The following is a 23,046-nucleotide window of genomic DNA, read 5'->3' on the forward strand; positions in this document are numbered from 1 at the left end:
CTACCATACTCGACCTCGAAAACGAAATAACTGCCTCAATCATTGAGCGTCAACTTTAAGACTTGGCACCGCGTTCGATACTAAAATCAAGACATACCGTGCAAAAGCTCATGACAGATCTAGGTATGGAACATCGTTAAAATCAATAGAGACCAATAACGGCTTTTGCGTAAATCTGCTAGCGATAAATGAAGAGTCAGCTCTCACTCGACTTTGGAAACGAAATTACCACCCACATAGTTCAGTGACAAACTTAAAACTTGTTACAGCGGTCGATACTAACATTAAGACTTACTGTGCCAAATGTCATGACCGATCTCGGTATGGAACGTCAAAATCAATGGAGACCAATGCCGGCTTTTGAGTAAAATCTGTTTGCTGTACAATGTACATGATAGATCAGCACACACTGAACTTCGGAAACGAAATTACTACCCTTATCTTTAAGTAGCAAGCCTGAAACTTGGAGCAGTGCTAAATACTACCTTCACGACATATCATACCAAGTTTCAAGAATTATCATGGTGCGAAACACCGTCAAAATCGACATATACCAGCAAAGGTCGACTCAACGCATATCACGGTATCCGAGCTCAGATATAGATACGATTGTTACATCACACCTTAAGGGCGACAGGCATAGTTGCCCCACTTGCTCGGCCATTTTACGAATAAGAGAGAGTAAATCACCGTTTCTTTATTGTGCGCGGCTTTGAGAGAATAGATAGTGAAAGCTTGTTATGAGCGCTACCGGGGCAAGCCCCGGCTAGGCATTCACAAAGCGAAAACACTGAAGAGAATTCGATTTTCGCAGAGACTTCGCTATGTATGGGCATTTGTTAGCGAAAGCACAAGAATAATGCGGGTTTCGCTGTGATCTCGGTATATACTGATTGCTGTGCGTCTATAAATGGTTAAATTGTTATTGAACAGAATTTTAGGTGGGGCAATGCCCCAGTTGCCCTATAGGACGAGCCGCCACTGCGTCATGGGCTGCTGGGTATAATAGGTAATTGCTAGATTGCGAAACGGTAGTTTCAAACGTTATGAAGGGCGAGGGGCATACTTACTGTAATGATGATATAAGTGACAATAAGGTGTGAACGGAACCACGCAACCGGGTATCTAAATTATATCCAGCGAAACTTTCGTTGAAACATATTTGTCACTTCATATCTACTGTGCGCGAAGCGCAACGGAAATTCTGGATATTACATGACTTTTATGAAAATTAGATGTTGGTACTACGTGAAAACAGCCTCGAAATTCCTTAGGCTATCTTATTGGGGCATTGAACTACTTCTACTTGACGAACTGAAAATAGCGAAAAGTAAGTGAGTAGTTCACAAGACATTGCGAAGTAGAAGTAGAAGTAGCGAAAAAATGATCTACTGGAGTAAGTACCATGTACCAGAAGTAGAGGAAACTACTTGAGTACTTCGAAAAAGTAGAAGTACTTCGTTACTAACCACCTCTGACTTTATGTCTATCGACTGGAGGTGGTCACGATCCGGTTCAGGCGTATGCGGCTGTGTGTTATAAGTTGTAACCAGGGCCGAAGCCACATTTTTTCAGCCCCGTTCAGCCCAAATATACAGTGATCTTGAGCCCACCGCAGGGTAATCGATGCAACTTATGGGGAGCTTGCTATATGAATCCGGTTTCTCTATGCATCTGGTCGTAAAATGATTTGATTGAATTATGTCAATAATATCGGTTCTTCGACATATTACTATATAATTTTGACCCTCTCTCCGCCTAAGTGATCAGAGTTAGCGGTAGAGCTGGTGGAGGAGGATGACTTCGAAAATGCAAAAAGCACCATCGAGATATATAAACACCGCACACCCGGTGGTTTCCAACCTTCCATGGTTTTGACTCCATTTCCAATTTTAAAATGTTCCGTGGCCCAGCTCAAAATTTGATGAGCTGATTACTAATTAAAGGTCAGCACATTCGCCCTGACTTACTCATACTCACGGCCTATTTTGGAAACTGATTACGTTTAACATCTTCGCGCACCCCAGAATAAAGGCAAACTACCCCAGGTTTAGTACCAATATCTTTGAATAAAGCATCCAAACGGCCTAAACCGACTCTATGAATGTACCGTCATCTAATAATTGCGATTACGATTAGACTTATTTTTGTAAATGAATGTTATTTTTATTTATTTTTGATCGTTGTTGCTTACATTGTCATGCTCAGTTGTGTCTTGCTGATGTTCCTATACGTGTCAGCAATCTTCATTCGGTTATATGTTGCCATTGCACGTGTCAGCTATCTTCATTCGATTGTATATTGCAGTTGCTGTTTTAAGCGTCAGCTATAGACAGGCTTCTGCGCCTATAATCGGTAGCAGAGGATTCCGACTGTTTCGGCGGCTGAACGCTTCAGAAAAGTCCTTGCAGCAGTTGTGTCGAGGATCATCAACTATATAAGGATATGCTACATAAGTTTGTAGTAATCTGTGATCGCCTTACCTTTTCCTGGGGTCGCCAGAACTCATCATAATTAATTTATGAAAATGATGTTTCAATTGACAAGGATAAATTGAAAGTTATATTCTCATGATACAGAGTCAAATGAACTAGTTCTAGTACATGTCATGTCATTGAGCTTGTAGTCATTGTTAATCATCGTTGACGAGCACGTCTGAGCGACCAATTCAATTCCGAACTCTTGCGCAAATACAGCAACAGGAGGCGTCTGAAATTCGACCGTTGTTGTCCCCAACGTTCCCCTTGTACAAGGAACATCTCGTTGCGTCATATAGAATCCAAATGTTGCTTTCCCACGGAAAATAGATAGAGTTACGCATGTATTTTCTGACTGATAACATCAGATAAATGTGATGTGTGTACTGAGTGTATAATATCAAATACATACGCAATATTGGACTTGAAAAAGAGACATTGAATATTTTTCCCTGATATTGATCATGATGCAGAGACAATAACCTTACACAATGCAATTAGGTTATGTCGTGTTTACTTCCTTGTTAAGTGTGATCATGATGGTTTACGTACAGTATACATCTTGATATCCAAGTGCCCGAGTGGTATATATATATATGCAGAGGTGGTCAGTAACGAAGTACTTCTACTTTTTTGAAGTACTCAAGTAGTTTTCCTCTACTTCTGGTACTTACTCAAGTAGATCTGATTTTCGCTACTTCTACTTCTACTTCGTAATATTTTGTGATCTACTTACTTACTTTTCGCTATTTTCAGTTTGTCAAGTAGAAGTAGTTTAATCCTCCAAACGGGAAGATAGCCTGAGGAATTTCGGGGCTGTTTTCACGGAGAATCAACATTTAATTTTCATAAAATTTGAGTACAGCCCAGAATTTTCGTCGCAAGTAGTATTTCACGATATTATTGGTGAATATAATTTAGGTAGCGGGCTGCGTGGTTCCGTTCACACTGCATTGTCGCCCTTCGCCATATCAGATATTTCATCACAGTATATAATATTATGGCTCATCATACCGTTTGAAACTGAAGTTTCGCAATCTAACATTTACATAACGTATCGTAATCTAGCAGTCCATGGCGTGTCCTAATCTGGAAAGGTGGACTCAGACTTATTTTTAGTTTCAGAGCTGTTTTAGCATACCAGCCTTCGAAACTTTTTGGACTAAAGACATGAAATACATGACCCGCTATTAGAAGTAGTATTTATATTTCACTTCCAACGCTCAGTATTATATACCTTGAGTTCTAATTAATATCAGTTCTTTTGTTTGGATAACATACATGTTGAAGTATAAAATCAAGTGTAGTAATGCCTTTAATTTCCAGAAATAAAGCTACACAGTACGGCATTTTTACGATCCGGCATATTATTTATTAACGTTTACTAATCGCGCAAAGTGCTAACACCGTATACTATAAAACTTCTCTGTATTGCTCTTCGACTGAACTACAGGCCTTATAATATGGGGGAGCGCGCCATACTATGATTTTTTTTTTAACGTGCTGTTCCAGTGAACAGAGGATTAGTATCGTATTTCCATATCAATACTATCATTTTCATCCCATGATGCGGACCAATGCTTATGCTGTCGAAGATTGATACCACCTGGGACGCATCGATATGAATCATGCTCTGCACTCCTCGCCTAGCTCAATTTGCAACTTTTGACAGTCCATGTGAACGAATTACGATCGTTTTCACAACTACTTACTTACTTGAGTATATTTAAAGTCAGTCAATTCTACTTCTACTTTAAGTAGTTTTAGGTTGCTTATGGAAGTACTTCTACTCGCACTTGAGTAGATTTTTCCGTCGCTACTCCTACTTTAGTAGCTTTCTTGACTACTTTGACCACCTCTGAGGTACACTCAATCGCACTTCGATTGGTACGGTAGATATTGTTCACTCCATGATCACAGCAGCCGCGAACATTCACACTATAGCATGGAAAGAGTGCGTATCACAGTCAGAATTATATAATGCACTTCTACATCCATCATCCTCAACTAAAACTGCGCAAGTACGCATCCCTCATTCCACATACTCAAAGATCCAAATACGGACTTTACAATGACTTCTGACATCACTTAAAAATAAATTACATTGTCCCGATTGTAGTTATTCTTTTCGCTGTTGTCGAAATGCATGAGTAGGCTATGAGGTGCCCATTTGGTTTAGTATCACATATGAACTATACTTGCTTATAGGTTTTGGAGATTGCCAGTGATTCTCAATGACGATATTTCTAATAGCTGAATGCGTGTCACGTGGCAGTCGCATCCGCGAATGCCTTGCTATGATAGTAACTATTTTGACGCTCGCTGTTTCGTTCCACGCCGTTTTGAACAGATCAAGGTCTACTGTCCGATATCACAATAAAGTGTTTGTTTGTACATAAAAGGTTTCCCTATACTCCGATTACAATTTCCAACAACATCTAAGCATTACAGACCGTAGGAGTATAGCCAGGAAGAAAACTTGGCGGTAAACAAACGTAGGATCGTGACGTCATGTATACGTTGTGAGGCAACGCCAGACCGGGAAGCACGCGCCCGGTCTCATTATAGCTACAGCAGTGAACCTTTATAATCCATATTGTCGGTCTCCACAGGAAAAAAATAATGTTTGTCAGTATATTTGTAAATCGTCGAAGGCGATTTTCAAAATATGGAGAAAATGAAAAACAATTACTGCATTTTTTTAACCGAAAACTTTAAAACACATCCCATTGTAATCCGACTTATCCGATGTTACCGCGAATAGATATGATATGTATTGTGCAACCATATTGTTCGGTAATGTTCATTGAGCTTGTCGTATATGATCGAGTTCACACTTTGAAAGAAATGTCGGTACCGGTCATAGGTAACAAAATATCGGTAATTTTCGTGACGTCACTGCATGACAGTAGGGAGTCAGTGAATCATAACGCGACTGCTAGAGTGAGGGGGATATTTATGTATTTCTTATAGCATCAGTGGTTCTTAGACTTTGTAGGCCACGACCCAATCTAAGTTTTAATGGCATCTCGCGAGTCGCGACCCAAGCCTCACACATTAAAAAATGCATTTTAAATATTAGCATGCTACGTTTTTACGGGCATAGAGAACACAGCTACACGCAACGCAGCTCTGTGGAAAATTTCTGGGGCGCGCGATTTCCAATTGTGATGCATTATTTTCATCTGCGGGTGACATTTCTACTGCATTTATGCGACTGTCTACTCAAATTGCAAGGACGTAACTTTTCGATTCCATTTCGACATCAACTCGTTTTTGGCCAACATGAGATGATCCTACCGGAAAGTCTTTTTCGCCACCGATCTTTTTGGCACGGCACTTTGCCCATGCAGCCTTACGTCTTATCTACATGCTGTAGGTGTAGGCCAAGGTGAGTGTCTGCTTAAAATACTATTCCGCCCTCATATCCTAAAATACCACTCGGCATCCTCCTATCTTTTCATTATATCGCAATCTGATGGTGTATTGATTTGATAAAAAATTTAACAAAATGATGATGATGATGTTGGCCATATCTTCGCATGTCACGTGATAATGTCATTAATAAAAAAGGTCAACTTTCTCACCCATCGCCCAATATACAGTTTTTTTCTTTACGTTTACAGGTGGTTGACTAAAAAAAAGGTCATTTTTGCGGATCGGCTCCCAAAATGCCCGCTGGAGCTTTACTTTGGTGCTGATTTACGGTATCTCACTCCAATTCACAGTGCATTTGACCAAAATTCTACAAAGAGAGGACAAAATCTTAAAAATGAGGACATTTGGGTGTCATCAGAGGACATTTTCAAAAACCTGAAAAAAGAGGACAAATCCTCCTAAAGGAGATCGTATGGTAACCCTACGATAAATAAAATTAATATTTTCATTTAGATTCAGTGATAATAAAATGGGCAGCAAGATCGCGTTCTCGATTTACAATCAGACTTGAGCAGCTGTTTTGATCGTGGTTCTGTCTATAGGTCAGAAGAGAATGTCTTCTTGTCTACGATCCTTCAGGAACTACTTGACCAAGAGACCAGATATGAGCGGATTTGAAATTTCTATGTCCTAATCCAATCCAAATCCGAACCTTCAAATCCAAATCCTAATCCATAACTTTTTCATATTCAAGTCCATGTCCAATCCTAATCCGATTCCAACTGAAAATTCAGAAAAAAATACTAATTTATGCAATGGAGGGATTCGAAAATTTTCTTTCACAGCCAACGATTCACTTGATTCAAGATAACTTAGTAATCATAAGTACATTAATAACTGATCTGAATAAAGTTTGTCGCCATTTGCCACACGACATTTCATTCTCCCAGAAAATAGGTAAATCCAATCCAAATCCTAATCCGTTCTGAAAAAAATGTCCAATCCAAATCCAATCCAAATCCGACAAAATTTCACAAATCCTGTTTTTTCAAGACCTAATCCTAATCCATGCTCATCTCTGCAAGAGACACATTGCAGATTCGGCGGAGGCAGGCGCAATGAGTACATCAGACGCTCCAATCCTATGCAAGATCGAACACAGCGACAGCGTCACACGAAGGAAGCCCGTACACCACGAAAATTCGCTTCCTCTTTCTGTATCCGCAGCCGCACGCTACGCTACAATGACCGCATGACTGGTCATGCCAACCGAAGATTACGGAGTCATTGTGGCTCCGGAGCAGGGCTGTTACACATGATCGATTTTGGAACGTTGGAAAATGAGAAAGCACGTTTCGGATTTTAAGATTACGCACAAAATAAAATCCGGATCCGATGATTCAACGATACATACCGGAAAATCATACAGTGGCCATGACCATGCAACTGCGTCATATTGTAATATACACGTGCCTACCTGTATTGTGAACTCCATCACACCACCCCTCCTCTTTCCTGAAGTTTTCGTTCACAAGGGAGAGGGATAGAGAGAGAGATAGAGGGAAGAAGAGAGAGAGAGAGAGAGAGAGGGATAGAGAGAGAGAGAGAGGGAAGAAGAGAGAGAGAGAGAGAGAGAGGGATAGAGAGAGATTGCGTGAAGTTACAGTGAAGAATCATAATCATGCAGGTGTTGCTTTCCCAATGATTACAACGGGTATATTAATGCGCGGGGACGAACGTGTAGGCATATTGTGAAGAGACAACTCGTATTCTTCTGTCAACTGTACGTTGCTATTGCGTTCGACAAGTAAGTACAAGATATGTGTTTTCGACTATTTTCTTTGATGTAATCGTTATTGAGACCTAACACTATGGATGGAGTTTCGTAATCTCAGTAATTGACTTAACCCTGCGCAAAAACATCACGGGGGCATATATTGACCCGGAGGCTATGAAATGGATTGAATTTGAATTCTTCCATTGTTCAACGATTGGTCAAAATTACCATGAACATTACGGAGGCGATTGTGCAAACCAAATATCCGTATTATTTTCATTGCAGGACAGAGATGCTGAATCTTATTATTGGCGCCGTCCTTTTCGGAACGGTGTTGGGGGGATTTGATGATCCACACTTCGCAACAGGCAGATATGGATTGGTCCATCTGTTCGAATGGCACTGGGACACGATAGCCGACGAGTGCGAAACGTTCCTCGCCCCGCACAATGTTGGTGGGGTGCAGGTTGGTACAGCTACAGATGTCCCATCATTTCCCGTAGGGATGGTGCGAACATCTTGAAAGGTCCAGGTTCGTGTGAACCCGAACCTCTTTGAAAGGTTCTGTGTGAACGCGCAGGTGAACATATGACGTCACGTGACGTCATATTGCTAATTCCAACCGTACATATCAGTGAAGTGATATATTATTGTACATGATACCAATTGCGATGACTCAGGCTGCATTATGCCACAGTGCTGAAGTAAGTGCTGACATTTTAACCGTATAACCAAATTTATCAACTCTAGCAATCAAACGCTATAATAATTCCATAGAATCAATATGTTCCGTCGCTTTATCAACAATTTCGACGAGGACTTGCAACGGAATATAAGCTTATGTCTTAACGTTGTAGGCCAGACCGGACAATGTATTCGGCTTCTGATTATTGTCCAATTAATCGTGAACAGAGTGTAGAACTGGTTTTTATACTTGCTACCGATATTACCACAAAAACAAGTAATACAGTAGCCAACACTCCAATCGCACGGATTTGGTTTTCATGATATAATAAACATATTGACTCAAGATGGATCACGTACGCCTGCTAGATTTTTTACATTACACAACGATGTATTCTTTACATCAATTCCATTGATTGGTTGAATAAGAACCATTCACTGACTACCTACATGTAGTGAATTTCGTTCTTGATGTTGTGTGATTGTGGGTCAAGCTCGCAGTAAAGAGAGTCACCAAATATTCACAAACGGAAAGCTGAATATTTCGAGCAAACTTTTGTAACATAAAGAAAGTGAAGTTTTTAGCTTGGCGAGGAGCATGGTCGTTTAGTGTTGATTTTGTTATGCTGCCAGCGCCATGCATGAAGTAGTCCGAAGTTAAAATGCAAAGAATTGTGGTAGGCCTATATGAAAATTTTTTACTGTGCAGAACCTATCAAGGTTCCTTTATGAACGTGAACCTCTAAATTTCTGAGGTTCACACGCAGAACGCGAACGTGACCCTCACGTTCACACCATCTCTTTTCCTGCCCCAAGAATGTATTTTCCATCAACGCCTCGGGAAATTAAATCACGGTGTGAGGTTTGTTATGGAGCATGACGAGCGCGGCGGGAAGCGAGTGGCGCAGCCTGCTAAGCGCCACCGTCACAACGACTAGGTTGCTGTTCCAGCCTCGTCTCGACCCTGCAGTTTACGACGTTATAACGCACTATTATCTTCATTCTTATAATCATGCAGGCAATCATGTATTGTTTATATAAACATTTAGATTTCGCCGCCGACAGAAAATCGTATAATTGCTGATAGACCTTGGTGGGAACGCTACCAACCTATATCGTATATGCTGGATACGAGATCGGGAAATAGGGATGCATTCATGTGAGCATTTTTGCGCACTTATGGACTATGAAAATAATTATTTTCAACCAACATACACTACGATTATACCGTAGTATGAGTAGCCTATCTCTGAAAATATTTCATTTCATTCGACAGCAACATGGTGCAACGTTGCAACAACGTAGGAGTGAGAATTTACGCTGACATCGTAATTAATCATATGTGCGGGTCAGGAGGAACAGGTAAGCTGGATTGCTGGTACATGATCTATAACAGTAGTTCTCAAACCGAGGCGGTCATTGCTCTACAAATAGATCCTACTCTATTCGTTGCTCCTGAGCACAATGTCAAATACGTTACAATTCAAATTCCATGATGATTGTGGGAGGTTCCAGGGCCATTTATATTTTCCTAATCAGTACCGAATCCGCATTCGATTTACACCGGCTTTGTCATATTTCATGCTAGAGAAGCCAAATCATAAATTGTCATAATTGTTTTGTCCGACGGAGAATGTTGCCACCCAAGCATAGTAAGTCGTGCGATTTGCCCGGGAAAGGACAATGTGATATCAAAACCTCAAGAAACCGCATGTCATGTTATGACCACAGAGGTCATAAATAACAATAAGGTTTATATCAGAACACTATGCTACCATATTTTTATTAAATTTTATATGAACTATAAGCAAATGAATTCACATATAAATTCCAAGAAGCAAGCAGTTAGTTTCACAAATAAAACCACAAAATTGAAGTGACCTTTGATTTAATATTCCCATGCTATACAGCGCAGATCATAAAATCGTCGTACATGAAGACATGGACTCCGCTGTTCCGCCTTGTGGTTCTCTAGGTACAGTGACAGCGAATTGATTAGTTTTGCGTGGTCTCGTAGATATCTGCAACTGCATCCATTATCTAAACATGAAATGCAGAAGATTGTGATATTGCACAGGTACTGGTACCGGTGGTACGTATTTCGACGCGGACACGAAGTCCTTTCCAGGTGTTCCTTATAGTTCTACCGACTTCAATGATTTGAATTGCATAACTGGAAGTGGAAATATTGAAAGCTACGCTGATCCTAATCAGGTGGGACAAATAAATAGTTCATGGAATGACCTGTACACTACACTTTTAAAATATTTTCACCTGAAATTCTGGCTTGATGGATTGAACCAGGTTTTCGTGGTGTTTTACCTCATCATCTCCAAATTTGTGGCTGAGAGTTGGATTTGTTGAAGACGTTGGATTGAAGAATTCTGATATATGCTTTAAGAATCGATAATATGATGTTGGCAACCAATATATTGTGGTTCATGAAAAGCCTTGCTGATCATTGCATTTTGCAGTTTCGAAACAACTCAATTCCGCCGTCGAGTATCAACAGATGCTGTGTCACATATGATATATGACCTTTTCAAATTTTCCCATACATACGAAGCAATAAAATGTCTGTCTGTCTGTCTATCATATTCCTCTAATCGGTTTTCTAGAACGCTGAAAATATCTTGACTTGTTCTACTTTCGCCTTTTCGAACACCCAGATTGATTTGTGTCATACAAATTGAAATTATACGACACATACAGTCTACATCTAAAATCGAAAATAATAATTATTTATTAATTATTTATTTTGACTGAAAACAAGAAGACGATAGGATTAATTCAATCTTGGCAATCACAATTTACCAAAATACTATTTAAAATATTCGCAATTGGAATTGTGTCAGTTAAATTCAAATCATACGCTATATATATTATATAGTCTGTATCTACAAAAGAGAGCCCATCCTTCATAGTGAAAACTAGAAAAAAAAATTGTGCGAAAGGTTTTTGTTTAAACAGTCTTAACTTTTGTGAATTTTGAAATCAGGACACAAAAGTTCATCATTTGTGACTACAGGACACACAAAATTTTGGATTTTTTTCTAGTCGTAATCCTACTGTGCACGTGCCTTGACCTAATGTGAATTTAACCGCCTGACGGCTTTAAAAACCGCAATTTTGAAAAGTCGACTTTTATCACAAATTCTTATCAACAAAGCTTCCCGAATATAGCAGGTCTCGTTCATATTACTGAAGCTCTGGTGTCAGCCCGACTTATTGACAACAATTGCGAATTTCCTAAGACATAATATCAAGTTTAGTGTACTTTTGTAACGAACTTGCAACAAATTTTCGTTCGCTGTGCGAGTGGCCAGGAATGGCGATCGCTATAATGTGTACGATAATACTAAGTTTGTGTGCCAAGAGTCACTCGATAAGACAGCTTAAAATGACACGAACCGTATCAAGGGCATCATAAAGTAAACTAGTATATAGTCATCAAACATTATTGACCTTCCTACCATTTGAAACGATTTAAAAAGTAATACCGTAACGCAGCGTTCCCAGCATCTATAACGCTGTGAAAAATCAATGGCCCCCTATTTTCAACCTTCAACTTTCCTTGATTCATTGATTTATCTGTCAGAGCTGTTGACCATAACACACATTTTGGCTTTTGCAAACGATTCTACACGGAGAGTGCCTCCTTCGGGTCCACGGATTGCTTTTAAAGGGTCGCCCATAAAAGGCGATTGTTGAAACTACAACTATAAAAACTATATATTGTCCTTCATAACATCTGTCTTTATTTTTGACTCGCTTGCTTATTTTGTCTTATTTTCTGCGCTCACCACTGGTTACAAGCGAAAGGCATGACCTTAATTTCGTCATCAGGTAGTTTTGCAGGTAACAAATCGATAAGATTGAAATATAACATTAAGAGTGGGCGGAAGTGATGGCCTTTTTATTCGCCAGTTTCCCAAATTTCGCGGTTATGGTGCCACGCATCCACCCAACAACGTTTAGAGGACAGCGATAGATAAATGGTTAAGAAACACTGGTAAAGCAACTCTGCCCATTTCAGGTACGCAACTGCAAGTTGTTGGGTTTAGTCGATCTCAACCAGGGAACAGACTACGTTCGAGGTAAGCCAATAACGACGGCAGGGGAATAGACTAAAAGAAATCTCAGCGGGCAAAAAAGAAATCTTCGTTACGTTAAAGCAAAATAGTTTGTCGAATTCGCCAACAATATTTGAAATAGTTTCGCTTGCTTATTTCGCTAGCATCGTAGAAAAATATAGCGCATGTGTGTACATGTCTGTATATGCCATTACAGCTATTTCTTGAATTGCGAAGTCCTGTAGGTTTTCAGACATTTCACACCTCGAGCAACACCTTCTTATATCTATAATTTTGTCCAAACTCACATGTTCTTTGTCCAATATACCCATTTTCTGCTTCGCTTGGGATCCGGTTTTTCGCTATGGAACTTTCCACAACGCAGAAAAAATTTTCAATATCGAAAAACTTTGATATTCTTTCCGTCAGGAAAAATCATCGATTTCATGAACGACCTCATGTCACTCGGAGTGGCTGGATTCCGGGTGGACGCTACGAAACACATGTGGCCGGGAGATCTCCAAATAATTTACGATAATGTCAACCAATTGAATTCGGACGTTTTCGGACCTGGCGCAGATCCTTACATCTATCAAGAAGTTATTGATCAAGGAGGTGAGCAGAGCACTTTATTTGACTGTTGAAATATCCTGACTCTGCTGTTTAACTAATTGGATAGGCTGAGTGATGTGGCGCATGCTTGCTGCCAATATTCAATGCATTACCATGTTCTAAAAAGCCGGTGCATAGGGGGAAAATTAATACAATGCGTGTAAATCCTGCTCCTTGCTCACAGGCGAGCCTATCACCGCTAGTGATTACAGCGGGATCGCACCGGTCACGGAATTCAAATACGGAAAAGATTTGGCGGCGAACAAGAACAAACTCACGGTAAAGTTCAAGTATAGTTTTTCATCCGCAATGAGTTCATACTCTGGGCAATTGAATTGCGAATAGACAAGTCTTCCCATTAACGAATATATCTTTAGATTTAAGTTCAATGGTAGGCAAAACCACACATGCAGATTGCAGACTATACGGCACCGTTACACTTATATTGTTGTTACTATGAGCACATAAAGGTATTTGTATTTGACTTTAGTATTTGAGCAATGTTGGACCAGCCTGGGGTATGTTACCATCTGACCAAGCGTTGGTATTTATCAATAACCATGACAACCAGAGAGGTCACGGCGGCGGTGGAGATATCGTTACTTTCGAAAATCCGTATGGTGAGCAATGTTCCCTCTAATTTTTCACGAGTCTGCGCAAACACGTCAACTTACTGCGCAGGCCCATGAACAACAGTGCGCAACCAGGCCTCCATAAGGTGATAAACCGAACTACTGGGGGGCTTCGCCCCCTAGACCCCCCTTGGCGCCTACGTTTTTCGCCGCAACTTTTCATCTACATTGGGTGTTCTTTGGGTGTACAGCATAGACGCGCGACGCGCGAAAATTTTATATAATTGATGATTGAATCGGTCAATATGATCGGGAATTGCATATATATTGATATTCATATTTATCCCCTCTCTGCTCACGTAATCAGATTTACCGGTAGAGCTGATCGAGTGAAGTGTGTTCGAAAAGGTAGGACCCCTAAATAGAATCAAACATCTTCGGGCGTACCCGTTGGTATAATGACTTTTGTATATGATGCTATTTCGTGTCCTCCTATCTGCTGTGTCAGAAGATATTGAAATCTCCCAAACGTACTAAACTAAGACGTACACGGTTTCAATTGTCATTTCTTGTTTGAAAAAGTTGCATAAATTTCCAAAAAAATACTCCATGATTCATGTTTATTCACGAAATAATGTTGGCTCCCCTTTGAGATCGGGTCCCCCAATTGGGGTGTTTGGGGTAGCCCAGACGTGCGTGTATCCATTAGAGTCACATGATTCATTGATAGAATCAAAGTACAGCATTTACATTTAGTTTTATTGCATGACACCAGATAATCACATTATGAGTGAAGAAGGGAAACTACGCTCTAAATATTAAGTGGTCTCGACTTGAAGTTAAGCCATTGAGGGTATTTATTTTCAGAAAGCCACCGCGTTTAAATATTTTCGGGATATGCACCATAACACACGTGCGACTCTGTGGTGTCGCAAAGGGTTAAGAAGCATTCACGCGCAATGGCGATAAACCTCGACATCATGGATATCGCACGTGTGCTTTGGTGCATATTTTGAGGGTGATTTGGCTTCAGTTCGAGTGCGGTGGCTTTCCTAAGAAAATGTATGCTATTCTTTTCCATATTTTGCTTCTAGACATATTTTGCAGAGCAGACCTTTCTCGCTCGAAAAAGAAAAATTCTCAACTAATTTTACAATTTTTTTTCCGTTGTCACATGCTCCGACAACGATTTCATGTTAGACGAATCGCACTTATTTGTTAATTTGGCTTGCATATTATCCTATCTCACCATACGTGATCAGATGCCACGCGGAAAAGACTATTCGTTAGTTTCTCGCAGATTAACTTTGAGCTAGCCCATTGTTATTTATAACTTTGTTAAACCATGTTATGTCACCATTCGTTGAAAAGACTGCGCTATTGAAATGAAATCAGTATCGCTCACGCGTACGAGACCATACTAAAAGAAAATCTCGTTCGTGAGGCGCACGTGATTGCAGATTCTCATTTCTTCACGGAGCGCAATATCTACCTTTGCGGGCAGCACTTGTGCCTCGGCTTCAGACTTCAGCGATAACACTATTTTCCCCTGGCGATGTTCGCTATAATTTTTCTGCGCGCCTGCGCGGTCCCTTGGACAACAGTGCGCAACGACTGAAAAAAAATCATAACTTCGGATTTTTGTGCGCAGCCTAGATTTTCTGTGCGCAGAGACCGTTTCAGCACTGCGCATTTGCGCACGTGCGCAGCTTAGAGGGAGCATTGATGGTGAGCATTCGCGCGTCCAGATATTGCTACCCAGCAGAATTTTCTATTGTGGAATAAATTGGGGATATATCTAAGTACGTGCTTAGAGCCCAAAAAAATTGGAATAGTCACTGATGAACGATTTTAAGCCGCGCTACAATTATCTACAACTTCAAATACGTAAAACGATGAAAATATAGACTACGTTCTTCGTTATAGATCTCAAGATATTGACTGCGTACATGCTGGCGTACCCCTACGGAATACCGAGAGTGATGTCAAGTTACTATTTTGAGTAAGCATCCTAATATTGATATGTAAAGTACGGTGGCCTTCACTTGTATTTATTTATATGTAATCCAGCAACGCCGACCAAGGCCCGCCTGCAAGCCAACCAAGCATCACTGAACACGGAGCATGCGGCAACGGCTGGGTGTGTGAACACCGTTGGGTACAGATTGCAAGCATGTTCGAATTCAGCTCTGTTGTACAAGGTTTGTTTGAGTCCTATACCGCTGTGATTGCCAGGTCAGAACCAGATGCAAATCAATGTCAACGGTACACGAGAGATGAATGAGATTTGTTGGTGTCAAATAGTTTTATTTCCCTGCTTCTGTCAAATAGGCATGGTCCAAAAGGACTATAATTATTGTCCCAAATAAGGCAGGATAGAATACCGTTGAAAAGAAATATCGTATTGTCATTTCAGGCACTGGCATGAACGATTGGTTTAGCAGTGGCACCATGAATTTCGCATTTTCCCGTGGCAACAAAGGCTTTATCGCGGCTAATAAGGAGGGTATCATGGACGAATGGATATACACTTCCATGCCCGACGGGTCGTACTGTAATATCATCCACGGACATTTCCATGACGGCCATTGTGACGGTAAGTATTTCATACCGATTTGATTGTGTCACGAACCCGACCACCGAACATTACCTTAGTAGTCAGCGAGGACATCAACATCGCTATATTCTCCCACATAATAAGAGCAGCAGTAGAATCCTACGTGATTATATGGTTAAATGAGAATTTGTAGTCTTCCATCTTAACCATGGAACACTACGGAATCCGTGATCCAGTCTCAGGGGTTCCGTGGAGGTTAGAACGCACTCTCAGCTTGTGCATATGATTTGTGATGATATGCCCGTCTTTGCCATCATTGGTTATGTAGTTAGGCCCGATCAGCCAGTGTCGACATGGTGTATGGCATAGTGTCCTATATGGTGTCCACACAAGCAAATCTCACGGCTCAGTGAAATTGGTTACGTCATACTTTCCATTTGGTCAAAGGCAAATTGACGGTAATTTTTGACCGGCTTGCCGAGCATTGTATTTGATAAAACGGGTATCAATCGAAAGCTGACGCTGTACTGATGACGAAAATATAAATTTCATTCTGCTCATCGTCCTGGAACCCCCCAAAATCAGTCTCGAATTTTGCATTGTGATCGAGTTTGGCATTGTGAATTCTTTCTGGCAAAACGTGTGTGAAGCCAAGAAAAAAGAGCCAGACAGCATGGCTGCGTCACAATTCAAAACTAGATCACAATGCAAAATTCGAGGTTGGTTTTGGGGGGTTCCAAGACGATGAGCAGAATAAAATTTATGTTTTCGTAATCCGTACAGCAGCAGCATTCCATTGATACCCGTTTAGTCGAATTTAGTGCCTAGCAAGCCGGTCGCAATTGGCTGTAAATTTGCCTTTGGTCAAATGGAAAGTATGACGTAATCCAAATGCAGTAAGCTGTTTTATCTCGCTGTGTCCACACCACACCATATAGGACACCATGGTATCGTGGTGGTACGTCCTACGTCGTTTGCAGCGGCGTATGCGCAGGGAAGATCGGGGTTCGAGATCGAATGTATATAGTAATAGAGATACGTCCAGCCTGTGAGCAAAGTCGTGTCCAGTTAAAGCAGTGGTTCTTAACCTTTTTTCGTCCAGCGCCCCCTTTCAAAAATTTTCGTGCTCCAGCGCCCCCCCCCCCCAACTTCATATTGTAAGGAATGTAATAAAGACAATGAGTAAGAGGGAGGGCCGTAACAGCACTTCGTCAACCCCCCTAAAAACGATTGCCTTGCGCACCCATAGCGTGATAAACCGAACTTCTGAGGGCTTCGCCCCCACGAACCCCATATCGTGATTTTGATGGTCAGCAAAGTCTATGTGGCCTGGTCGCCCTAGGTACCAAAATTTGCTATAATGCATGGTAATTGCATATTTTCTATAATGCATGGTAATTACATTTATAAGTCGTTATAAACTTTTTATCCTCTCAGCCCACGTAATCAGATTTACCAGTAGCACTGAGTGAGCTGTTGTATAGGAAAATAAGGGGCACGTAATTAATAATTAAACATATTCGGGCGTTCCCGCAGGTACAATTATTCGTTATCAGGGCCGTAACAGCACTTCGTCAGCCCCCCTCCCCAAACATAAAACGTTGGTCCTGGGCCCCCATCGGGTGATAAACCAAACTTCCGGGGGACTTCGCTCCCAGACCCCCATTAGGCTGTCCGCTATTTGCTGATAGCCTATTAGGTATCTACATTGGGTGTCCATTTACTGAGGGAGCTATTCTCGTCTAGTCGCGCGAAGTGCGAAAAATTTCACTAATTAATGATTGAATTGGTCAATATCATCGGGAATTGCATGAAAATTGAGATCAATTTTTATCCTCTCTCTGCTCACGTAAACACATTTACCGGTAGAGCTGAGTTAGGTGCAATGTTCCCTCTAAGCTGCGCACGTGCGCAGTGCTGCCTCTGCGCACAGAAAATCTACGTTGCGCACAACAAATCCGGAGTTATTACCTTTTTGTAGTCGTTAAAAAACTTAAAACTTAAAGCGAACATTGTGAGGTTTCTTGGAAACTGTAGGGCCCGTTACCAATAATTAAACATATTCGGGCGGGCGAACCCGTTAGTATGACCTCGTTGCATGATGTTATTTCGTGACCCCCTGTCTGCAATATCAAAAAATATAGAATCGCTCGACGGGGATATCGCCCAACAGGAATATCCCTGTCGCCCAATCGCACTAAACTAAAAGACGCACGCGATTTCAGATTGGTATTTCTTCACTGACATATAATTTTTCCCTGCCAGATGGAATTAGTCTTCTGGGGTTCAGATTGCCAAGACAGGAACATTCGGTGTCAGTCATTTAGGCGCCCATGGACAATTAAACCTATATGTATTTTGAAGGCTATATGTAACGAAGCTTTCGGTGTTAATTTGCTCTGAATACTCATTAAGGATATGTCCTATCACCACATCATCTACTGCGAAGCCATTTTTCTCCAGCGCCCCCCATACCGCCCCCCTGAGCCCAGCGCCCCCCATATCGCCCCCTGAGCGTTTCCGCCCCCCTTCAACATCGCCAGCGCCCCCTGGGGGGCGCTGGGGGCAAGGTTAAGAACCACTGAGTTAAAGTCTAGTCTTCAAGTCTTTCATACCACCTGTTCACAAACTAGGTCTCACACCCAACTGACGGCTGCTTCTGGAATTAACGCTAGATTCTTCGTTTCTGCAGGTACTTGCCACGTGGTGGAACAAGGCTACATCAATGTTGTGATCAACGCCGATCCAAACGAGGATCAAGTGTTCGCCATACATGTTGACGCACCATGTGATCACTGATCGTTAGTAGTAGGTTGGTGAAAGTAGCAACCTGCGCATTTGCTTCAATGAATGATCACAGGATAGAATGAGTATCTCAATAAATGCATATTACTCTGAAAATTTGTGTTGTGCTTTGAGGATTGAGTGATTGCGTGGGAGATAGTGTAGTGCAGTGGTCGGGAACCTATGGCTCGCGAGCCATATATGGCTCTTTTGGGTATAAGATATGGCTCTTTTCCAAATATTTATTTTTGTACTGAATTGAGCAATATTTCAGCGACTTGTTGGTAAATTTTCATCACGGCCAGAATAATTATTCTCGTGGCAGTATAAACATGTCTTTGAGAGGTAAAGACAATGCTGTCTTCAGGTTTAGGGGCTCGGACGCCCTCTTTGCAAAATCATCTAATTTAAGTGACTGTCACGCCGGCGGCCAATATCACTCGCGAATTCTATGTACCCGACTTGAAATCTTGCATTGTGCGATACGTTGATTAATCAAAGAGCATAGCAGACATGGCGACGCCCATTTCAAAACGCCGTTTTCAAATACACATTGTCTTCCTGATCTACGGCACGATGAACTGTTGTGGATGTGACATTCACAATTACTGACTCGAATTACAAACAACGCCATAGCTATCCACCTTATTGATTGATAAGTATATAGCTCTATGTAGTACCGGCGATACAATGTATGCGTGTAGCGCAACGTTATGTTACCGCCGAATGCTTTGAGAATTGAGAGGACTATCAGTATTTAGATTTTCGGAATCAGTGTGACAGTCACATTCGATTAATATCAGTTATAATAAATTCTAAGCTACTTACGAAGAATTGCGTTATCAATGGCGAGGCTTGGCCCGCCCATGCCTTACCTGTCGTTTCGATCTTTATTTTCGAACAATTAATGCCAGTTTTTACAGAGAAAATATGGCGCACACGAGGAATCCCATGTAGTGAGTTCGAATTGGTGCTACCATGACGTCACGGATTTTCAATTGTGACGTAACAGTTGATTGCCATGTATGGCTCTTTGGGAATTGAGATGGAAAAAATAGGGCAAATATGGCTCTTCGGACAAAAAAGGTTCCCGACCACTGGTGTAGTGGTTACGATAAGAGCCCACCAATCTGACGGACGGGGTGCGATTCCCGTCGGAGGTTAATCTGGGCTCCTCTTCCCCCGCCGTTTCCGTTCTTACGGCGACAAAAAAGCCCAGTAAAAGACCCGACGAAAGAAAGCACTCACAAGGAACGGAAAGAACTGGTAGAAAGGGCCGCGGCTTCAAGCAGAGATCAACATCGAAAAGAACTGTGACATCGGGATCGGGCACTCTAGGCCGAGGTGGATGTTAGAGTAAAGGATCGCTACTGACTGATGCGTGTCGTTCGTTCGACATCCTCCTATCTGTTCATGAATTCGCATTGTGTCTTATCGCATTGTACATTGTGTGTGACTTGTTCAGATGAAAAATATAACCCAACGATGTTGTTGTTGGCGGATGAGAAGAAGATTTGTTTCGTAGCCAACAGCAACGGTACTGACAAGTTTGTGGCGTGGTTACACATACTCAGGACCGAAACAGCACTCCGTCAACGTTAGTCATGGGCTCCCCATTTGGTCCTGCATATACCTTTGTTTTTGTTTTTGGGGTATTTATGGTGTTTGTCGACTACTATGGTCATTTACACCAGGCCGATATTCTTCTTATTTTCCGTAACTGCCGACTTATAGCACGGCCCACCTCTAGGCTTTTGTAAGACACCGCTGACGCGGATGAGGTGGCGAGGAGGAGCCTAGGTAAACCTCCAACACTTAGGTATCGAAATTCTGAAGTCGACCTCGGTCGGACTCGAACCCGCACCCATTGGTGTTGCAGCCTCGGATTATACCACTGCGCTATCTCGCCACCTAGTGCATATACCTTAGTAGTAACGAGTAACGACTGCGACCCAAATCCGGTTATTAGTAGGGATGGTGTGAACTTGAGGTTCACGTTCGCGTTCTGTGTGTGAACCTCGGAAATTTAGAGGTTCGCGTTCACAACAGAACCTTGGTAGGTATTGTAGGCTTAACTGCGGTTTGGGTAACTATAGTAACATATAGATGAATATTTAACACTTAGGCAGTAGCTCTGACGTCAAATGTGGCCCAAAACCGAACCATACAATTCTATGATGTTGCAGCGGTTGGTCATGCTCTATCGTAGTGATTTGATAACCGCACCACCATTATGCTTCACGGTCTTCCGTATGTTTCTGATTACCGATGCTCTAACGGCACAACCCACTTTCAATTTTCCAATTGGCTGCGACTTGCCTACCGGAAAAGGTGGCGAGATAGCGCAGTGGTATAATCCGCGGCTGCAACACCAATGGGTGCGGGTTCGAGTCCTACCGAGGTCGACTTCCGAATTTCGATAGCCAAGTGTTGGAGGTTTACCTACGGCTACGCTCCTCTTCGCCACCTCATCCGCGTCGGCGGTGTCTTACAAAAAGCATAGAGGTGGGCCGTGCTATAAGTCGGAAGTTACGGAAAATAAAAAGGTGGTGTAAATGACCATAGTAGTCGACAAACACCATGAATACTCAAAAACAAACAAACAAACCTACCGGAAAAACAAATATGTTTCATAGATGTCTTTCATATAAATTGACGATGTAGTGACGTGATTTTATGGCATGCGGGAAACGCTGCCTGTGTTAAAATAACGACTATCAAACTGATATTTTTATATATGACTTTACAGATAGGTAAGTAGTAAATATATAGGCAAGCCTGCTTGAGACCTGCCTGACCTGTACTCAATCATATAATATTCGAATTCTTATTCCAACAGCTTCTTGGAGGTACAGAACTTCAATATACAATTGAATAGTATATTCATATTGAAAAGAACCCGAATATTTTCGGGTTACACTCGTCAGGGGTAATCGTCAGCAACTAGTAGAGAATTCAAAAGAACAGCGTATATCAACAATCGTAACACAAAATATGACGTCACCAGCACGAAATGTCGAATACGAGAGCGTTCAATGTACTTATTTTTAGATGATACACGAACTCTTTTTGTTGACACAGCCTTGGCTGGTGTATTTTGATAAAAGTCGACTCCAAGGCACACAAATGAAAGTGTGAGCGACCCTTTTCGAGTATGCGAAATCTGTCGTCTCGATAATTTTTCGCACAGGCGGGATTATCCAACAAGTGTTTGCCAATTGCAGAATTTATGGCCTTTGATTGTTCCGCATCAATCTTGAGCGGATGAGTTATGGGCAGGCCGTGTTATTTTTGGCATTTCAGGAGCCAGATGCCAAAACTGCCAAAAATAAAAATTTAAAAATGCTAAAACTAAGCAATTTTTGGCATTTGCCAAAAATAACACGGCCTGCCAATATAGTGTATTTCGTTCATGGTGTTGTGTTACCAGGACCGCGTTTCAAGCGAGAAGAGCGTGTGTCAAGGGCGGGTTTCTTAATCTGGGTCCAGCCAACCCATCCGGGGTGAAAGCATGGTGTCCTAAATGGTGTGGGCACAGCGAAATTGAACAGCTGACTGCATTTGGTTTAGGTCATACTTTCCATTTGTTCAAAGGCAATTTTACGACCATTTTTGACCGGCTTGCCGAGCGCTAAATTTGATAAAACGGGTATCAATGGAAAGCTGCCGCTGTACTGATTACCAAAATATAAATTGCATTCTGTTCATGGATCTGGAACCCCAAAATCAACAACGATTTTTGCATTGTGATCGAGTTGAACATTGTGACGCAACAAACTGTCTGGCTATTTCTGAGCTGCAGTCTCGTTGTGCCAGACAGTGTTGTTGCGTCAAGGTTCTTGAACAAGCTACCCTTCCCAGGACTCTTCCGTGTAAGGCTATTAAAGTCCTCCGAAAATATCTCGGTAGACTGAAGGAGATGGGATGGTCGGGCTACAAAATAGAATGTTCTGAGAGACATCACAGGAAACTCCTGGAAAAGTATTCGGAAGAAAATTCTTTCCGCGATGAGATCGATGGCACTAGCGAAGTGATCTCTTTTCATGATGCTTGGAAGCCGGTTCGGCCCTGCGAAAATTTTGAAGCTCTGAAAACCTTTTGTGGATGACTGGCAACATTCTTTCCCTCAACG

General features: G+C 41.7%; 1 protein-coding gene across 1 annotated transcript; it reads left to right on the forward strand.

Annotated features, from left to right (window-relative positions):
* Positions 1 to 7,481: 7,481 nt before the first annotated feature.
* On the forward strand, positions 7,482 to 19,031 carry LOC145439689 (alpha-amylase-like). The gene is made up of 13 exons (XM_080317236.1): positions 7,482 to 7,662; positions 7,918 to 8,098; positions 9,366 to 9,475; positions 9,593 to 9,678; positions 10,394 to 10,530; positions 12,353 to 12,413; positions 12,819 to 13,004; positions 13,186 to 13,280; positions 13,492 to 13,621; positions 15,500 to 15,575; positions 15,644 to 15,774; positions 15,990 to 16,169; positions 18,823 to 19,031. The coding sequence occupies exons 2-13, from the start codon at positions 7,925 to 7,927 to the stop codon at positions 18,927 to 18,929; spliced, it is 1,473 nt and encodes a 490-aa protein (XP_080173362.1). The 5' UTR covers positions 7,482 to 7,662; positions 7,918 to 7,924; the 3' UTR covers positions 18,930 to 19,031.
* The last annotated feature ends 4,015 nt before the right edge of the window (positions 19,032 to 23,046 follow it).

This window comes from Botryllus schlosseri, chromosome 5 (genome assembly GCF_051294905.1).
Source record: "Botryllus schlosseri isolate E-star chromosome 5, Bs_hap1, whole genome shotgun sequence".
In the NCBI taxonomy this organism is placed as follows: Eukaryota; Metazoa; Chordata; class Ascidiacea; order Stolidobranchia; family Styelidae; genus Botryllus; species Botryllus schlosseri.

Bases quoted from the DNA above. Each gene is read 5' to 3' on its own strand.
- LOC145439689 (XM_080317236.1), top strand. From the start codon at position 7,925: ATGCTGAATCTTATTATTGGCGCCGTCCTTTTCGGAACGGTGTTGGGG. The intron at 13,281-13,491 runs GTAAAGTTCAAG...ATTTGACTTTAG, and splicing joins CGAACAAGAACAAACTCACG to TATTTGAGCAATGTTGGACC. The intron at 16,170-18,822 runs GTAAGTATTTCA...TCGTTTCTGCAG, and splicing joins CCATGACGGCCATTGTGACG to GTACTTGCCACGTGGTGGAA.